This window comes from Nyctibius grandis (assembly GCF_013368605.1).
Source record: "Nyctibius grandis isolate bNycGra1 chromosome W unlocalized genomic scaffold, bNycGra1.pri SUPER_W_unloc_1, whole genome shotgun sequence".
Lineage (NCBI taxonomy): Eukaryota > Metazoa > Chordata > Aves > Nyctibiiformes > Nyctibiidae > Nyctibius > Nyctibius grandis.
The window spans coordinates 1024655-1046105 of NW_027167472.1; the positions used below are offsets into that span (position 1 = coordinate 1024655).

The window sequence follows — 21451 nt, forward strand, 5'->3', positions numbered from 1 at the left end:
CGCCTACGGGTCAGGCGATTGTGGAACGTGCTCATAGTACATTGAAACAGCTTCTGCAAAAACAAAAAGGGGGAGAGGAAACTGAACCTTCTGAGAGACTTGCAAAAGCTGTTTATGTACTTAACCATTTAACTTTAGCAGGAGATAAGGAGCGACCCCCAATTGTAATACATTGGGAGGCAGTTCGACAGGGAGCAAGCTATGTGAAAAACAAAGGCAAAGTGTGGTACAGGGAACCAGATACTAACGAATGGTTGGGACCAGGGGAACTATTACTAATGGGTCGAGGTTATGCTTCTGTCTCTACAGGCGCAGGAGTACGGTGGATTGTCTCTAAAAGGATGGTTAGCCACATTATTAGAGGGAATAGTTTATGTAGTTGTGATTATAGTTATCATAGGGATCTGCGTGGGTTGTGTTAAGACAATCATTGAGAATAGTATATGGAAGTAGTGAGATAATAAATCTAATTACTTCCAAAGGGGGAAATTGATACCGGATGATTTAGAAACGGTTTAGCAAGAGTAGGCCTCAGAGTAGGCTCTAAAAGGCCTGATCTGTGTTACCTTTAAACAGAATCAGCTTTCCTGTCAGTAATTTTCCTTTCAGCTAGAATAATAGAGAATAACAGTATGTTCTGAAGCAAACTGCATGTTTTGTAGATAGAGTCTGCTTATAGGAATGTTTATAATAGGCATTATCCTACTTGTGTTACCCTGTTTGTTTGCATGTTTGCAGAAAACTGTGCAACTAATGGTCAATACAGCCTTTTTGGCACAACAACAGAGAGCAGGATTTATGGGTAACCAAGGCTGGGGTTCTCTGACCGGGCTCTGCGAGACACAGGGAACCAGGTTTGAGAGTACCTGTGGGGGAAGCCAAAACAGCACCAGCCTCGACCTTCAGACGTGAGGAGTCATGACAGTACAGAAAGTCTGGTAAAGAGGCGGGGCGCCAAGAAAGATGAGGAACGGCGACCGTTGCTGAGTGAAACAAAAGCTTTGAACAATGCGCTCATGATTAGCGTGCTTTTGCTTTGCATCTCAGGAGTTGCAGGGGAATCTTACTGGAAAACCTGGGCTCGGGATGTTGTATCCGCCAGCTACGCTTACGCTTTGACGCAAGGCTCCAGAATCAGCGATACGCTTTACTTTGCATGACTTGAAGCATGGGGAGGGGGAAATGTAGGTAGATTAGGGTACGGCGACCGGAAAATCTCGGGCTGTAACGGAAGGTAGGCGTGGCGAAAGGAGCAGGATGTGCAAGTATCGTGCGAGTTCGTACAGGACAAGACGACTATATAAGGCTGTTGCGCAGTTAAATAAACGCCATTTGTTGCATCCTCACATTGGTGTCAGTGCTCAATGGCCCTGGGGTGCGGATAGCCTCAGGCCAGCCAGCAACCGAACGGAGCTTGCCGCAGACAAGCGGCAACACACATCATCAACAATGCAGTGGCGATCTCGTCCCCCCTTGAGGCAGCCTCAAAGAGAGACGTTCCAGCGCTTTGCCACGTACTAACTTTGAAAGCAGTCTGCGCCGTAGCTGGCAAATTATTCTTTTTACACCGCACCAGCAATGTTCTCAGGGCATTCTCCTCATATTTGATGCCCCTCCTTTCAAGTATGCTCATCAGTATCATTAGTATGGAATTTTCCTCAGCTGAAATTTTAGCACCCACGTTAATCAGTCCCCAACGGCTCACCTCTCCAGGTGTCTGTTACAGTGGTCCGGACCTCAGGCTCAACTCCACCTGTCTCAGCTACGCTGGGCACCGCCGTCACCGCTCGTCGTCTATGGTCTCTCAGCACCTCTAAATGCTCCGGTTGTTCCTCACATGCTCCAGTCGTGCCTCATACGGGGCACCATTTGTCGTTATATTTGTCACGGCGGTCAAATAAAAACAGAGGAGACAGAAGGATAGTTCCAAGCAGGCAGCAAAGCAAGAGCAAAAGCAAAAGAGCGCCTGCATTTATTTTACTCCATTTTTTATATCTTCCCCCTCTAGCTGGCTAGCTTTATGATTGGTTGCGCTCGCTGTTCACGTGCCCGACCACAACCGCTGATTGGCCGTCACGTGCTGGCCACGAGTCCATGGTTGGCAGCTGGAATGTCTCTCCGTATCTTGTTTTTCTCACATCCTGTTTTCTTGCTAAATTCCTCTTCACTCTCAGGTTTAACCATTTCAAGGACATAGCTCCATTCCTTCAAGGTCAGGGCCGCCAGCAGCCCAGTCCAATCCCTCAGTCTGGTATCAAGTTGAGGCTAAGCCTACACCCTGTAACACCCTTTTATCTTATTTTGCTTTAATCTCTGTGAATTCAAAGGTGATTATAATAAGCTGTTTGTTTTGGGTCTGTCCTCAAGGGAGTATGGCAGATGATATGCTGTATTGGGCACACATGCTGGAACCCCTATTGTTTGCACCCATAACGTGGTGGGATCCCGAAATCCCTATTTTGACCAATGACTCAAAATAGCTAAGTTCAAGACCTAAAAGCTGCCCTACAAAATCAATTATCTAAACTTAAGGAATTAGCAAAAGAGTGTCTTGGATGATATATCGGACAATGTTAAGTGGTTAAATCTAAGGAACTGGTTTATGGGTCTAAACTTACGGTTATGGATGTTTGCAATAGTGGGAGGTTTTATAATCTTATTTTTGTTATAGTCTTTCACTTTACCTGGTCTGCAATCAGAGGACTCTGAAAAGCCGAAACCCACATCATGACCACCCTTGTCATCAAAATAAACAAAAAAGGGCGAAATGTGGAAGACCATCAGCCTGCAAACAGCTGTGCTTTACTTGAAGAGCAGAGGATTCGCTTGGAAACGCTGCATTGAGAATAGTTTTTGTTTGCTTTTAAGATAAAGAAGCTGAGACCAGTTCACAGGGCCTTTTGAGGCATGAAAGAAGTAAACATATGTTGAAAGTCAGTTCTGAACACAGAACTGAAAACAAGGAATGGTTGTTGATGTTTTGAGCCCAGAACACTGTGGCTCTTCCCGGAATGGGTGATGAGCGCTTATCGTGTGAATGCTGATGTCATCGTGAACTGCATAGTCCGCGCTCCTGCATTGTAGCATTTAAATAGGGTAGTAGAGTAACAATAAAGGAGCCTTAGGCCTTTTGGCTTTTGGCCCTTGCATCCTCGATCGCAGAGTCCATGCATTCTTTTCCGCCCGCTGCATTCCATAGCTTTCAATTGTGCCAAAATCTATTTTACATTGGAAATGTTTTTTTTTTAATCTATTTTACATGGAGAGCAGATGAGTGACCTGGCAGGTGAAATCTTTACTATTTGTGGCTCACTCATTGCTAAAGTGCGGTTCAGTTGTTTTTTCTTCCTTTTTTGTTCAAGATAAGCTGTGGTGACTGAATATCTAGCTAGGCAAAAGAAGAGACTTGCCATTCTGGATAGGTAATAGGGGGGCATGCTTTAAAAAAAAAAAAATATTCAAAATTTAAACTGTACCATAATGCAGCTGCATATGTACTGTAGCTAACTATACCATTGTGTATTACCCAAGGAAGCAGTCCAGGGTTAGAATGCTAAACTGTGCAAGTAGTCTGGGACTTGGCAAGTTATTGAAACAAACTGTAAATTCAGACTTCCTGACTGAAAAGAGAAAGGCTCTGTTTAAGAAAGCATTATGCATGTTGAGGGTCTTAATACTGTGAAGAAAAATCTCTGTCTTTAGGGAAAAACTGTTAACAGTGTAATACATATGTCTTCAGAGGAAGTTATCCTTACATCTGTTACAGTCTTCCCGTGCCCCATTTTCTTCTTGTCTGAAGCCCCTAGATATTTTCCTTGAAATTCATCAATCAATTCAGTGGTTAGCAAGAATGAGTACATCTTTCATCATTCCATGTATCTTATTTTGTCATGTTGGTTTCTTGTTCTGGTATTTAGGATCAGTACCTGAGTATCATAATAAAGACCTGAATTAATGTTAGTGGAATTTGAGGACAGAGTTATATAGGAATTACCTTATCAGATCAGATTCACCAGCAATCCAGTTTGAAATGTCCTTGAGGAATTCTGCTTCTCTTCTGATCAGACTGTTTATATAAACTCTATAGTTTCTTTTGTAACTATTAAACAAGTTTGCATTTGTCCTGGTTTCGCTGGGACAGAATCATAGAATCAATTTTCTGTTCAGAAAAGCTGCACTTTTGAGAAGGCTGCAGCACTGGATATGGCAGGAACAAAGTTGATAAGACACTTTGTTTTAGTTTGCTGCCAGCCATGGTATGCAGGTTTCCATGGTGATCAAGGCCATTAGCAGTTTTTAGTTAGCCAGGTGCTTAAACTAGAAGTAGTAAAAGCCAGGGCAGCTGACCCAGGCTGGACAAGGGAAGTATTCTGTACCATAAATGTCACGTTCACTATAAAATGGTAAGTTTGCTGGGGACAGCCCTCTCTCTCTTCAATGGTCACCATCCCTGGAGGGTCTCGCCCGTCATTCTGCTCCCAAGGCCTGCTCTCCTGTTCGTTGTGACCGTCACGCTTTCACTGGAGCTGTGGTGCTCGCAGTGTTTGACATCTGGCATTTGGGGGGTTGGACTCTATCTCCAGAGGTCCCTTCCAACCCCTAACATTCTATGATTCGCTGCTGGGAGTGCTCAGCTCGTGACCACTATATGGGCTGAGTATAACTGTGTATTTTATATTACCATTAGTATTAATATTGGTTCTCTTATTTTATTAAATCTGTTTCCATTTCAACTCATGAGTCTCCCTCCTTCTCCCAATTCCCTTACTTGGCTGGGGAGGGGTCATTGGGTGATAGAACAGCTGGTTATTGTTTAGCCCTGGATGCAGGCTAAAAGGAGACAGCATTCCATTCTCTTCCCTTAGTGCTGTGTTAAAATAATATCTGCAGTGCAGGACTGACTTGAAAAACCATGGTCAGAAAGTTTCTTAAAGTTGCATTGCTTTTACATAAAGTGATCAAGATTGACTATGCAAATCAAAGTCCCTCATTTCTCAGGACAGCACTGCAGAACCAGCATAATTCTCAAAGCTTGATCCTTTTTTCTTCTGATTTATGCCTTTTGAAGTGGTTTTCTCACCTTGCTTCTTCCAGAAGGCTCAGGTCAGTTGAATAACAGTGCTACAATTATACTCAGCCCATAAGCAGAGTGATCTTTTGGTTCTGAAAACCATTTCCAAACAAAAAGCTTCAGTTAATATTTACACGTGCCACTCATATTTGAGGTGATTGTACTGGACCTGACAGCATTTTACCAAACCAAGCATTAGCCCAATCTTGATAAAGTAGGTGAAAAGGGAGTGATTCTTTCTTTTTAAATCAAGTTAGCTTAACATAATTGAAGAGCCTTCATGTTTGTCTCAACTTGGAGCAATTGCCGATTTCCCACTTCAGCAGCTAGCAACAGGACCCAAAACAAATTAAGGTGGTTGAGAACACGTTAGATGATTGAGCCATGGCAGTGAGGATCACCTAGTACCTGGATGCTTAACAGGCAAGTCCAAACCTGCATCTTAACAAGCATTTGGCAGCTTTTCATGTTTTACCCAACACACATGCACAGTGTTTTTCCTGGCTACTCTGGCAGGAAGACGATGGTAATTAACATTGTCCATCTTAAATTAGTTTAACAAGAGCCCTTATCTGACAATAATCCTCCAAGGAAGGGTTTAGGCTTCCCTGCAAGATCTATTAGAACTGTGCTGTAAGGGCAGGCTTTCAACTCAAAAGTATAGGCCAACAGATTTATATTTTAATAAATCACAGAATGTTAGGGATTGGAAGGGACCTCGAAAGATCATCTAGTCCAATCCCCCTGCCGGAGCAGGATTACCTAGACCATGTCACACAGGAACACATCCAGGCGGGTTTTGAATGACTCCAGAGAAGGAGACTCCAAAACCTCTCCGGGCAGCCTGTTCCAGTGTTCAGTTACCCTCACCGTAAAGAAGTTTTTCCTCATATTTATGTGGAACCTCCTGTGTTCCAGCTTGCACCCATTGCCCCTTGTCCTGTCGATGGATGTCACTGAGAAGAGCCTGGCTCCATCTGTTAGGGTCCATGCGAGGAACGGACTACAGCACACCAATATGATGCTCTAATAGCCCCCTTTATTGTAGTTAACACACTCTTTTATAACATACATACTTTTCTTATCTCTCGGTCATGCCTTAAGCTATTGGCTGCAAGCACTGTGCACATTCTGTCTGCGCGCCACTTCTACTGTTCTGATTGGATACTTGCTATGAGCCTAAGCAAGCCACATCGTTATGCTTTCTTGCTGACTCATGCTCTTACATAACAGTGTACTCGTATGTTCTCTCTATAGTTCTTCCACGATCCAGGCCCTAACACTCCATCCTCATGACACTTGCCCTTTACATATTTATAAACATTAATGAGGTCACCCCTCAGTCTCCTCTTCTCCAAGCTAAAGAGACCCAGCTCCCTCAGCCTCTCCTCATAAGGGAGATGTTCCACTCCCTTAATCATCTTCATGGCTCTGCGCTGTACTCTCTCTAGCAGTTCCCTGTCCTTCTTGAACTGAGGGGCCCAGAACTGGACACAATATTCCAGATGCGGCCTCACCAGGGCAGAGTAGAGGGGGAGGAGAACCTCTCTTGACCTACTAACCACACCCCTTCTAATACACCCCAGGATGCCATTGGCCTTCTTGGCCACAAGGGCACATTGCTGGCTCATGGTCATCCTGCTGTCCACTAGGACCCCCAGGTCCCTTTCCCCTACGCTGGTCTCCAACAGGTCTGTCCCCAACTTGTACTCATACATGGGGTTGTTCTTGCCCAGATGCAGGAACTACACTTGCCCTTGTTATATTTCATTAAATTTCTCCCCGCCCAACTCTCCAGCCTGTCTAGGTCTCTCTGAATGGCAGCACAGCCTTCCGGTGTGTCAGCCACTCCTCCCAGTTTTGTGTCATCAGCGAACTTGCTGACAGTGCACTCTATTTCCACATCCAAGTCATTAATGAATATATTGAATAGTACTGGTCCCAGTACCGACCCTTGAGGGACTCCACTAGACACAGGCCTCCAACTGGACTCTGCCCCATTGACCACCACTCTCTGGCTTCTTTCCTTCAGACAGTTCACAATCCACCTCACTATCCGATCATCCAGACCACACTTCCTCAGTTTAGCTGCGAGGATGCTGTGGGAGACCATGTCAAACACTTTACTGAAATCAAGATAGACCACATCCACAGCTTTACCATCATCTATCCACTTGGTTACGTCCTCATAAAAGGCTATCAAGTTGGTTAAGCATGACTTCCCCTTGATGAAGCCATGTTGACTGCCCCTAATGATCCCCCTATCCTTGTTGTGCCTAGAGAGAGCACCAAGGACAAGTTGTTCCATTACCTTTCCGGGGATGAAGGTAAGTCTGACCGGTCTATAGTTACCAGGTCCTCCTTCTTGCCCTTTTTGAAGACTGGAGTGACATTCGCTTTCCTCCAGTCCTCAGGCACCTCTCCCGTTGCCCACGACTTAGCAAAGATGATGGAGAGTGGCCTAGCAATGACTTCCGCCAGCTCCCTCAGCACCCACGGGTGCATCCCATCAGGGCCCATGGATTTATGGACGTCCAGATTGCTTAATTTGTCCCTGACCCAGCCCTCATCAACCAAGACAGATTCCTCCTCTATCCTGACTTCTTCTGGGGCCTCAGGGGTCCGGGGCTCCTCAGGACAGCCTCCAGCAGTATAGACAGAGGCAAAGAAGGCATTCAGTAACTCCGCCTTCTTTTTATCCTCTGTCTCCAGGGCCCCCACCTCATTCATCAGTGGGCCTACATTGCCTGTAGTGTTGGTTTTACCTGCAATGTATTTGAAGAAGCCCTTTCTGTTCTCCTTGACCTCTCTTGCAAGGTGTCCTGGTTTGGCCTAAACCAGGCCAATTTTCCTTTCAGTGATTTTTACTTTCAGCTAAGTCCCTTCTAAGTAACTGCACTTTCTGAAAGTAACTGCATGGTTTGCAGACATTGTCTGCTTCTAGGACTGATAACGCTCGAAGTTTGTAGTTATCAGTGAGGCACCGGTAGGGATGGTATGCAGAAAGGCTCTTGCTGTACTTATTGTTAGAGAAACCAAGGTCACTGCTGAATTCCTCACTGCTTACGAGTGAAGAGCCACGGGGGGGTCGCACCTGCAGGAAGGAGCGGACAGGGCAGGTGACCCAAAATTGACCAACGAGGGTATTCCATCCCATACACGTCATTCTCAGTATAAAGCAGGGGGATCACAAGGGTCTCGCCCCCGCCTGCTGTTTTTGGAGGCCTCTGCCTGCTTGGGCTGCTTCTGCTGCTTCGGGCTGCTTCTGCGGCTTGAGCCTTTGGCCAGTGTCCAAGGAGGACTCTGTCCTTTTTCCTGCTGCCCCCGATCCCAATCCGTGCATCCCTGAATTCAGCTCTCGACCCTCGCTGGGCCCAGCCTGGGCCTTCCCGGAGCCTGCCCTGCAGTGCCAGTGGTGACGTGGCAGACATCGGGGGAGCTCAGTCTTGGTTTTGTATATATTTGTATATATTTAATTATTTCCATTATTATTATTATACTCTATCATTATTATAGTTTATTAAAACTGTTTTAACTTTCCCACCCGTAAGTCTCTCTCCCTTTTCCCTTTCCCTTCGGGTTGGGGGGGAGGGTTAACAGTGAGCGTCTGCCACAGGTTTAATAGCTGGCCCAGCTTTAAACCTTGACACAAGGTTTAATTCCAAGGAAGCCTTAGCTTTCCTAGTTGCCTCCCTACATCCTCTGACAACAGACTTATATTCCTCCCAAGTGGACAGCCCCTCCTTCCATGATCTGTACACCCTCTTCTTCCACTTGAGTTTGCCCAGCAGTTCCCTGTTTAAACATGCAGGTCTCCTGGTACCCTTCCTTGACTTCCTACCTGTTGGAATGCTCTGATCTTGAGCTCGGAAGAAGCAGTCCTTGAATGCTAACCAACTATCTTGGGCCCCCTTACCTTCTAGTACCCTGTCCCATGGGATTTCCCCTAGCAATTGCTTGAAAAGGCCGAAGTTGGCCCTCCTGAAGTCCAGGGTTGTGATTCTGCTAGCTATTCTGTTCCTGCCCCATGAGATCCTGAACTCCACCATCTCATGGTCACTACAACCAAGGCTGCCCTCAACCTTCACCTCTTCAACCAGACCCTCCTTGTTAGCGAGAACAAGATCCAGCAACGCTCCTCTCCTACTTGGCTCATCCACCATTTGCACCAGAAAGTTATCATCAATGCACTGGAGGAACCTCCTGGACTGAGGATGGCTGGCTAAATAGGCCTCCCAGCAAATATCAGGGTAGTTGAAATCCCCCACAACAACCAGGCCCTGTAATTGAGAGACTGCTCTCAGCTGCCTGTAGAAGGCCTCATCACCCTCCTCATCCTGATCTGGTGGCCTGTAATAGACACCCACAACAGTATCACCCCTGCCAGCCTGCCCCTTAATTCATACCCACAAACTCTCAACTCGCTCCTGATCCGCCCCTGGATAGAACTCAATACATTCTAGCTGCTCACTCACATAAAGAGCAACTCCACCACCTCTCCTTAGCGGCCTGTCTTTCCTGAACAGGACATAGCCATCCATGACCACATTCCAGTCATGCGAGGCGTCCCACCAAGTCTCTGTAATTGCCACTAGATCATAACCCCCCGACCGAACATGGATTTCTAACTCCTCCTGTTTATTCCCCATGCTGCGTGCATTGGTGTACAGGCATTTCAGGGAGCGAGCTGAGCACACCGATTTCACCCTAGGGGGATGGGAGGCCTCCTGGTCTTCAACACTAGAGCATTGCCCCAGTGGTGCAAGCCCAGCTATAACCCCATCCCCCTTCGAATCTAGTTTACAGCTCTCCGAATGAGCCCTGCTAATTCCTGTCCCAGAACCCTTTTGCCCCTACGACATAAACCTTTCCCATGTATTACTGTCAGGTCTGGTGTCTTATAAAACCAGCCATTATCAAAGAAGCCAAAGCCCTGCCTGTAGCACCAGTCTCGTAGCCAGGCATTAATAGAGAGAATCCTACTATTCCATCCCACATCATCACCCGAAAATGGAAGGAGGGAGGAGAAAACAACTTGCGCCCCAGACTCTTTCACCAACCGTCCTAGGGCCTTGAAGTCTTTCTTCATTCCCCTCAGACTATGGGATGCACCTTCCTCCCCACCTGTCTGCAAGATCAGCAGGGGGTAGTAGTCTGTTGACTGCACCAGGTTGGGGAGTTTCCTGGTGATATCTCTGATTCGGGCTCCAGGTAGACTGAAGACCTCCCTGTGATGGGGGTCAGCTCTGCATATTGGGCCCTCAGTTCCCTTTAGGAAGGAGTCTCCAACAACTAAAACTCTTCTCTTCTTCCTTGTGGAGGAGGTAGCTATACGCCTGTCAGGTTTTTCTGACTGTGGTGAGACCTCTGATATAGGTTGCCTCTCCACCACATCCCCATTGGACTGGCTGTATTCCACTAGGGCTTCATATCTATTTCTCAGAGGCGCCTGTGGAGGCGAGGTAGGCAAGGAGGGCACTCGCCTTTTGCCACGACCATAGACTTGCCTCCACTCACTCCTTTCATTTAGGTTACTGTTTTCCACCTGAGAAGGGCAGAGTACAGGGGCCCCTCGATCCTGGGAGCTCTCTGGCAGGTGCTCCCATTTTTGTTGCAGGGAGGGCAGAGCCTGGCTCCACCAGTCTATCTCCATTTCAGCCTCCCGAATGCTCCTAAGCCTTTCTACTTCGGCTTGAAGCCTTTCAACCTGGCCTTGCAGCTGTGTCACTCGGCTGAGCAGATCATCTACCTGCTCACAGCGCACACAGCCCCCTGTTACCAGGGAGACGCTGTGGCATTCCCTGCAGCCTGCGACCTGCACCATTGCCTCCTTCCGTGGGAGCTCTGTCTGGGTTCCCACATCCATTTTGATCTTCTTCCGCCGGGTGGAGACCATTGTTTTTTCACTGAGCTGGTAAATACCTCCTGGTGACACCCCTGGTTCACAGCTCCTTGGCGCCTTCCTCGTGCGCCCTGCTCATGCGAACTGCCCCACGCGAACTGCCATACCACGCCCCTGTTTGCCCACAACTGTTCACAGCTCTCCGGGTCTCTTAGAGCGATCCCACTCACCTTGTGCACTGGGAGAGTATCAGCACCCTGCCCAACGAGCTGCAAACAGCAGCTCAGCTGTAACTGCCCAACGAGCTGCAAACAGCCGTGGCGTGGCGTGGCGTGGCGTGGCGTGGCATGGCGTGGCCCGGCCCAATCACTGTTTGCTCGCCCTGTCCCCTGTGGGCAGCGACTAGTCCCTCCCGGAGGCTTCTTATCACCTGATCAACGGTCGGTCGTGCTGGCCCCCGCGGTGCTTCCGCCTATGCCCCCTCCTTGCCTGATTCGTTGCCGGGAACATCCAAGTCCAGACGGGACTCGGGGCTGCTGCTCGGGTAGCCCTGAGTACGGAAACCGTGAGGGAGTTTTTAGTCTAGTCATTTGATTTGTATGCAGACAGTTGCAACAAAAGACTTTCAAAGATGAAACTGATTTAATACAAACTGCAGCTATGTATTGTACATTTGGCAGCAAGCAATATATGTATATATAAGGAGGAAAATATACATTTATTTTTCAATAATGTTTTAATTTTATATAGTGCATTTTGACTTTTCTGGTTAAACATTTATTTGGGATGAAAATAGGAAAATAGATTTTTAAAAAAAGCCAGTATAAATACAGAGTTCTAGCTTTCATCTCGAGCTGGTTGCACAGGAGCTGATTTTACATAGGCAGCTTGAGAACATGCTTTAAAAAGAAGTTTCCTGGGCATTTCCCGGGCATTTCTCTTATCTGAAGACCTTGACCTAGGCTTCATCAATTCACGGCAGCCCTGTCTTATGTAGATGATCAAAGTCAGCCGAGTGAATTGTAAAATGGGACTTTGCCATGAAACATGCTTTTTACCTCATTTCTTCAGAAAAAAAGTCAGCCATCGTGTCTGTAAGTCCCCCACACTGGCCCAGCTCTCCCCGTCACGCCGCGGGCACCGCGCCGCGCCGCGCCCCGCCCCTCTCCTGAGGCAGTGCTGCTGGCCCAGGAGAGACTGCGCGGATGAGCCGCGCGTTCTCGTGGAGGCTGGGACCCCCATCAGGGGAAGAGCCCGAAATCGCTTCAGGGACGCGCACGAGCTGAGTCATCACCCCGGCACGCGGAGCGGGAACGGCAGACGGTCGCGGCTGGAACCCCGCCTCCTTTTCGAATACCCAGAGCAGTCCGGCCCTGGTCGCCACGGTAACGCATTGGGGAAGGCCCGTCGGCAGCCAATAGGGAGGCGGCGGGCGGCCAATGAGCGGCAGCGGATGCGAGGTTTAAACCCGCGGCGGCTAGGCTGGGTTCTGCACCGTTCCTATCAATTCTCTCCGCTATGGTTCTTAGGGTTACCAGGGTAGGTGTGGGCCTGTTACAAATATTTGAAATTAAATGAAATTCAAGTGTAGTAGAAGAGGTATAATGGTGGAAGGGGTGCTGTGTTTTGCCTTAGAGTCTATGAAGGTAGCTATAGGATTGTTAAATTTTAACAGGTAACCATAGAAACCCCACTAGGTAAGTTACTGAACTTCTTGTTTTGTTAGAGACCGTCATGGACACTAGTTGAATACAATCGAGTTACTGGACTTCTTGCTTTAAGACCAGCCAGAACTGGTCTTGAGGCTTGATTGAGAGCCAAGGTACTACTACGCCTGCGCAAGAAGGAAAGGTGAAAAGTGCACAGCGAGGAAGACATACGGCCTTCATCCCAGAGACCCCGGCCCACGACCACCAGGAGAAACTGCGTGTGCGCAATTGGGAGGAGCTACAGGTGGAGACTATGGAAATGATTTTTCGAAACTCATTATAATAAAGACCGCCTTTTCGGGGAGAAGTTATGAATATGTATAGGCATCCTTGGAATTGTGATGAATATGTAATATTTTACTACATAAATATAAGATGAACTACCGAGGGGGGTGTGCACGATTTTGGAGGGACTACCCCCCCGTGCTGCCCTGCGCTGCAATAAAGGTGTGCCTGCTTCTTAATACTACATTGGTGTTAAGAGGTTTTATTCCCGATTTTGGTGACAGGCCGGGCAGAGTGGCCTGGTGGGGCCTTACTGTCACGTAGGGGAGGGGGTGGCTGGGGAGCGGGGTGTCCTGGGGGTGTCATGCTGCAGGGGGGGAGGGTGTACTGTGGCCTAGCTAAGGCTCGCTGCTCGCCTAAACCTGTGGCAGAAGCAGGATAGGGAAGAGGAGGCTGTGCGGCCCTCCTGTTATAAATATTTGAAATTAAATGAAATTTAATATAAAATCATAAGAAGATAAGTTTAATAGAATAGGTATAATAATAGAAGTGCTGTGTTCTGCTTTAGAATCTATAAAGTTAGCTATAGGATTGTTAAACTTTAAACAGGTAACCATAGACACCCCACTAGGTAAGTTACTGGACTTCTCGTTTTGTTAGGAGACCATCATGGATGCTAGTTAAATACAATGAACACCAGTAATGCTATGTTGGGGAACATTGTTGCAGCTAACGGAAAGAATCAAGAGCTGAAGTCAACAAGCTCTCCAAGCAAGGCCACAGGCCTATCTCCTGTGTGCTTCCCACAGAGCCTCTGCATACTTGACAGTAAACATCACTGTGAACAGTGCTGGACTTGGCACCTGCAGGATCATGTTACAGCACAGGGGGATGGTGAAAGGACTGACCAATGGGAGGTCCTTTTTTTTTTTTTTTTTAAAAAAAAAAAAAAAAGCGCTGGGTATGAATGCAATTGTATACTACTGTAAGACAAGGACCCAAGGAGCTCTTTTTATCCTTTGTTGAGAGGCTACAAGAAGCAGTTGAAAAGCAAGTTTTTGATGTTGGTTTACGAGATACACTAGTTACGCAATTAGCTAGGGATAATGCTAATGCTGATTGTCAAAAGATCATTGAAGCTTTACCTGGAAAACCAGATTGGAATGCTATGATAAAGGCATGTGCACAAGTGGGTACTGTGGAACATAAGGCTCAAGTTATGGCTGCGGCCGTACTTGGGGCTTACGTCATCCCAGTTGCAGCCTCTATTCCAATTGTTAGCAGGGGACACAAATTTAACAGCACCACGACAGACTACTGCAGAGGTACAGCAACTGATTACAGAAATAGAAAGCAGGCTACATTCCGAATTTGTACATCGTATTGATTTGAATCAGGAAATACAAATTATCACTTTCTTTGATAGGCAAATTCCATATGCAATAATTGGTCAATGGAATTCAGAATGATCAAATTTGTTACATGTATTAGAATGGTTGCTTCTACCTTCAAGAACAAAGAAAACTGTTCCCATGATTGCAGAGCTATTGGCACAGATTATCATCAAAGGACGGATGCGATGTCGGGAGCTTGTGGCCAGAGATCCTGCATCACTAACCTTTCCTATTGCAGCTCAATATTTTGAGTGGTGTATGGCCAATAGCTTTGCTTTGCAAACAGCCATGGAGAATTTCTCGGGACAGGTTGTTTACCACTTGCCCTCCCATCCTGTTATAAAATTGAGTGCGGAACTTCCAATTGCCACGGGAGTGTTATGCGCAGACACTCCTGTGGAGGGAATTACCATTTTTATGGATGGATCTGGAAAAACAGGCAAGGCGGGCCTTGTCTGGTATTCTGACGGCAAGTGGGAATCTATGGTAGTACAACAAAAGGGTTCACCTCAGGTGGTAGAATTACAAGCTGATTTAGAAGTATTTCAGAATTTTCCCATTCCCTTTAATTTGGTTACTGATTCAGCATATGTAGCTGGCATTGTAAAACAATTGGACAGATCTGTTATAGAGCATATATGTAATCAGTGTGGTTTTTAATTGCTGTGAGCTCTGTGGCAAGAAATTCAAGTTCAAACTGCATTGTTTTATGTTTTATATGTAAGAAATCATACTAATTTGCCTGGGTTTATTGCAGAAGGCAATGCTCGAGTGGACTCTTTGGTTTCTGACCCCCCAAATTCTACTACAATGACTGTGCAGGTGCCGGACATTAAACAGCAGGCACGTATGTCACATGAGTTTTTTCATCAAGGACATCGGGCACTGCGACGACAATTTCATTTGTCACACAGTGATGCTCGGAATATTGTGGCTATGTGTCTTGATTGTCAGCTACTGCCGCAACCTACGCAGATACAAGGAACCAATCCTCGAGGACTGCAGGCCTTGGACATTTGGCAAACAGATGTAACTCACATTGCTGAATTCGGCAGGGTAAAATATGTTCATGTAACGATTGACACTTTTTCTTCTTTGATTACAGCTACAGCGCAAACAGGCAAAAATGCTGGTCGTGTCATTCGACACCGGCGAAAAGCTTTTGCAACTGCGGGCATCCCTAAACAGATAAAAAGTGATAATGGGCCTGCCTATCGTTCTGCTAAGGTGCAAGCTTTCTTACAGGTTTGGGGTGTTACTCACGTTACTGGCATCCCTCATTCTCCCACGGGACAAGCAATCATCGAGCGAGCACATCAGACTCTGAAACGCATGCTTTTAAAACAAAAAGGGGGAATGAGTGGTGAGACACCTGAAGCTAGACTGGATAAAGCAGTATATGTATTGAACTTTCTCCAAATTCGAACTGATAAAACTGATCCTCCTGTTGTAATGCATTTTGGATCAATGAAAGGACAATAGCAGATGGAACCTGGTGTAAAAGTTTTTATTCGAGATTTACAAACAGGGCAATGGACGGGACCACATGATTTGTTAACCTGGGGACGGGGTTATGCTTGTGTTTCCACAGATGTAGGACCTCGTTGGATGCCAGCCAGGTGTGTGCGTCCCGCCGTGGGAAAGGAAAAAGAAGTAACTCAGAATCAGGAGACAGCCACTTGAAGATGGGAGGGTTGTATATAGCTGTTTTTCTATATACTCTCATAGCAAGCCTTACAGCATGGATACCATCTCAAGCGAAAACCAATGTCTGGGTTACATTAAAAATTTTTGCAGCTTCTTTACTAGTGCCTGGAGCAGCTGCTGCTAGAGCGTTAAGTACCTTGAATAAGTTGGGATGCTGGCTTTCAAAACAGACCAATGCTACTTCTGCGGCCTTAAGTAATTTGCTGTTAGATGTAGACTCAGTTAGACACACTACACTGCAAAATAGGACTGCTATTAATTTTCTTTCTATTAGCATATGGGCACGGGTAATATTTTTGATGTTGTTGTTTGGATGTTGTTTGTTGTGGTGTGTCTCGGGCATGATAGAATCAGCAGTGAAAAAGGTATGGATGGTTCAAGAACTTATGGGATCTGCTGATCCTATGATGCCTGAGGAAATGGTGGGAATGAAGGAAATACGGATGTATCCATGATCTTTTTAAAACAAAAAGGGGGAATTGTTGGGGGATATTGTTGCAGCTAACGGAAAGAATCAAGAGCTGAAGTCAACAAGCTCTCCAAGCAAGGCCACAGGCCAATCTCCTGTGTGCTTCCCACGGAGCCTCTGCATACTTGACAGTAAACATCACTGTGAACAGTGCTGTGTAGGTAGATTAGGGTACGGCGACCGGAAAATCTCGGGCTGTAACGGAAGGTAGGCGTGGCGAAAGGAGCAGGATGTGTCATTATCGTGCGAGTTCGTACGGGACAAGACGACTATATAAGGCTGTTGCGCAGTTAAATAAACGCCATTTGTTGCATCCTCACATTGGTGTCAGTGCTCAATGGCCCTGGGGTGCGGATAGCCTCAGGCCAGCCAGCAACCGAACGGAGCTTGCTGCAGACAAGCGGCAACAAGTGGTGACCCCGACGTGATTGCTGGGCTGGCGGACCGCAGGCGGTCGGAGTGGGTTCGCGAACCATGGAAACCTTGATAAAGGTGATTTCGTTACTGGGCGGGGAATTTAAGATTTCTGTGAAATCGAAAGACGTAGCCCAGTGTGTGGACCGTCTCGTTAAAGGGGGGGGCGGTGGCAGGACCGGCTGATTGTTTACAGCCGAATACCTGGGAGCGGTGCTCGATGCAGCTCGCTGAGCGAGCTATGGCAGCGGGTTCTGCCAAAGAATTAAAAACATGGGGAGTTATCTTGTGGCTGCTACGGACTGCGCGGGAGGACTGGGCGACATGGGATGCGGCTCGGACGTGTTTACATGGGGTCTACCCTGACCAAGACAGAAGTGACAGTGGTGAAACTCCTCCAACATATACTCTCTGAGAGAGGAATTAAATATGACGAAGCTGCGTTAAAGCAGTTACTGTTTTGGGCAAAAGATAAAGGACATTTTACAACCTTTAATGATGTCTTTGAAGTGCCTTTATGGGAGAAGATTGGTGACTCTCTCTGGAATGCGGTGTCAAGTGGTGATAAGGAAGCCTTTAAATTGTCTGCTACATGGAGGCTGGTTAGTGAAGCGTTAAAAGGAATAAAAGCAGAGAGAGAAGTCACACATACAGCTTTTATGGCTTTAGGACCACAGGCGCCTACTACCCCCTCACTGTTTGCGGGACCAACACCTCCCATGGCCCCGGTGGCTGTACCGGTGGCAGCTCCTTTATCACCGTGGGTACGGACGGCTCCGAAAAAAGCTGAGGAGCGGGGAGTGAGAAAAATAGATACAGATCCATCAGAACCGGTAGTGCGCCCTAAAACACGAACTCGATTTGAACTAATTGATTCAGACGCTGAACAGGAGACTTGGCAGAAACCCCCTCCGAAACCCCCTCCCTCTCATTGATCTCTCTACGGATGAGGCTGAGCAGGAGGACAAGAAGGAGGGTAAACCTGCTTCATATCCACCTTTACCGGATTCGCCATTTACAGAGTCAGCAGTACCAGAGTCACAAGGACTTAAAGGACTGTTACCATCACGAAATGGACACGAACTTGACATGACAGAGCTTGGTAGACGACTGGAAGAATTAAAGACGGAATTGCAGCAGCATCGTACAGCCAACGCCTCGGGACACGTGACTATGTCTCCCCAAAACCCCCCCTCTGTGTTCGGGACAAATATTAGGGCCACCTCAACCTCCTTTGCAAATCCCTACTCCACCTTTAGATCAGGGCGGGGGGGGAGGTCTGCGTCCATCTGGTAATGTGGGAGGTGAGGGAGAGAATCAGCATCCGCCCGCGTATACGGGGGAAGGGGGGGAGGAGTAAAATGGAAAGGGGTCATTCGAGATGCGTTATTAGAAGGAGTTGTGATTCCACGGGCATATCCGGTGATTGTGGGTGCGGGTCCTGAGGGAGGAAATATTTGGCAACTGTTGGATTGGAGGGTTGTGGGAGAAGCATTGCCACTATAGTTGGCGAGGGACAACACAGGTGAGGACTGCAGAGGGGTTGCTGCGGGGATGGCAAATCGTAACCCCACCTTAACTGAGCTAATGGATGCTTGTGAGAAAGTAGGAACCACCACATTTCAGATGGAGCATTTAGCAAAAACTTTTGCGGCGGCAATTAAGGTAGTTCATCGTTGTTATACATGCGAACAGGAAGGTCACTTTAAGAAAAACTGCCTTAAGAAGTTGAAGCTGAGTGGGAGAGATAACTCTGTTTTGATGTGTCATTGCTGTGGGAAGCTAGGGCATTTTGTGAAGCTGTGCAGGTCTCAGTATAATGCTCAAGGTCAGCTGATAACAACCAGCTGCAGAATGCAGGGGGGGGAACCATATGCTGACACAAATGAATCTTCCCAACCAGTTCCAGGCCTATGCAGTTAACTCGCAGCCCAAACCGCAGGGAGCGCAGGACTGGTGTTTCCACACGGGGTTAACCTGTGCGGCTGCCAAGCATTGGACCTGTGGCAAACAGGGATAATGCTAATGCTGATTGTCAAAAGATCATTGAAGCTTTACCTGGAAAAACAGATTTGAATGCTATGATAAAGGCATGTGCAAAAGTGGGTACTGTGGAACATAAGGCTCAAGTTATGGCTGCGGCCGTACTTGGGGCTTGCGTTGTCACAATTGCAGCCTCTATTCCAATTGTTAGCAGGGGACACAACTTTAACAGCGCCACGACACACTACTTCAGAGGTGCAGCAACTGATTACAGAAATAGAAAGCAGGCTACATTCCAAATTTGTACATCGTTGTCACGGTTTAAAGCTGGGCCAGCTATTAACCAGGTGGCAGATGCTCTCTGTTAACCCTCTCCCCCCCCCCCCAAGGGAAAGGGAAAAGGGAGAGAGACTTATGGGTTGGAAAGTTAAAACAGTTTTAATAAACTATAATAATGAAAAAGAATATAATAACAATAATAATAGAAATAACCAAATATATACAAACATGTACAAAACCAAGATCAAGAGCTTGGAAATCCTCCTCAGGCAGAGTTGCTGCCCCCAGTACAGGCAGAGGGGAAAAGGCAGTACCTCCCCCCAGCACAGACAGAAGGGAAAATGCAGTAGCTCCACCCAGCACGGGCAGAGGGCAAAATGCAATAGCTCCCCCTGCCATCACACCTGCAGGCTTTTAACTGGAGATTTGGCAAAGCTGGTACCAATCAGTGGGAGACAGGAGGGCCCCTCCCTCCTGGGCCCCACCTCCAGGAGGCAGTGGGTTAGTGATAAATAGGAAAGTGAGAATGACGTGTGTGGGATGGAATACCTCGTTGGTCAATCTTGGGTCACCTGCCCTGTCTGCTCCCCCCTGCAGGTGCGACCCCCCTTTGGCTCTTCACTCATAAGCAGTGAGGAATTTAGCAGTGACCTTGGTTTCTCTAAGACTAATTGGCCTGGTTTGGGCCAAACCAGAACAATCGTATTGATTTGAATCAGGAAATACAAATTATCACTTTGTTTGATAGGCAAATTCCGCATGCAATAATTGGTCAATGGAATTCAGAATGATCAGATTCGTTACAGAGCTATTGGCACAGATTATTCATCAAAGGACGGATGCGATGTCGGGAGCTTGTGACCAGAGATCCCTGCATCACTAACCGTTCCTATTTTGCAGCTCAATATTTTGAGTGGTGTATGGCTAATAGCTTTGCTTTGCAAACAGCTATGGAGAATTTCTCGGGACAGGTTGTTTACCACTTGCCCTCCCATCCTGTTGTAAAATTGAGTGCGGAACTTCCAATTGCCACAGGAGTGTGGTGCGCAGACACTCCTGTGGATGGAACTACCATTTTTACGGATGGATCTGGGAACAGAGGCAAGGCGGGCCTTGTCTGGTATTCTGATGGCAAGTGGGAATCTATGGTAATACAACAAAAGGGTTCACCTCAGGTGGTAGAATTACGAGCTGTATTAAAAATATTTCAGAATTTTCCCATTCCCTTTAATTTGATTGCTGATTCAGCATATGTAGCTGGCATTATAAAGCAATTGGATAGACCTGTTATAGAGCATATATGTAATCAGTGTGTTTTTGAATTGCTGCGAGCTCTGTGGCAAGAAATTCAAATCCGAACTGCATTGTTTTATGTTTTACATGTAAGAAATCATACTAATTTGCCTGGGTTTATTGCAGAAGGCAATGCTCGAGTGGACTCTTTGGTTTTTCATCCTAAAACAACACTTTGTACCAGAGTGGAAGCAATAGCACAATTGCTTGTCAAAGTACATAAAAGGATTACAGACATTACCGGACTAGACTCAGATGCTATCTATTTACCTATCAGAAAGGAATATCTACAGGGGTTAACAAATCAGTCAACTCTTTTTCAAATAGCCTTACAGGACTTTACTGGACAATTGTTAACACATTTGCCAAGAGATATAAAGCTACAGTTTATTTGAAAACAGGATTGGGAAGAAAAACCTATCAGATCAGAGATACCTGTGACTGGACTAACTGTTTTTACCGATGCAGGAAAGCGATCACATTCAGCAGTTATTACCTGGCAAGAGGATGGACAATAGAAACATTGTAAATTCTCAGGAATTTACTGAGGACTCATTGCAGACACTTGAATTTTTTGCGATATATCAGGTTTTTGTAAAATGGAAGGATTTACCTGTAAATATTGTAACAGACTCTCTTTATGCAGCAGGCATTGTAAATCGAATTGAAAGAGCTTTTATACGACCAATAAGAAATATGCGACTTTACACCCTTTTGCTACAGTTGCATCAAGCAATAAACCTCAGAGAGATACCTTATTTTGTCACCCACATTCGTAGTCATCAATTTGATCAAGATTTGAGCATTGGAAATAATAAAGCAGACACACTTGTGTCCTATACGCAAATATCACCAAATTTATTTGAACAAATACACCTATCCCATCAATTCTTTCATCAATCAGCGAAAATGCTAGCGAAACAATTTCACCTCACCACGGCACAAGCACGTGAATTAGTTAGTGTTTGTCCTAGTTGTCAGAAAATTGGCATGGGAATTGGAATAGGGGTAAATCCTCGAGAGTTGAGTGCGTTGCAACTGTGGCAAATGGACGTTACTCACATT

At 46.5% G+C, this 21451-nt stretch overlaps 1 protein-coding gene across 1 annotated transcript in view; it reads left to right on the forward strand.

The window, feature by feature from the left end:
• The first annotated feature begins 7392 nt into the window (after nt 1–7392).
• The window catches only part of LOC137677087 (G2/mitotic-specific cyclin-B1-like), a 41849-nt gene continuing 27790 nt past the window's right edge, over nt 7393–21451 (forward strand). Inside the window, 1 exon segment of the mRNA XM_068424272.1 lies at nt 7393–7398. Within this exon segment, the coding sequence (XP_068280373.1) occupies nt 7393–7398 (6 nt within the window).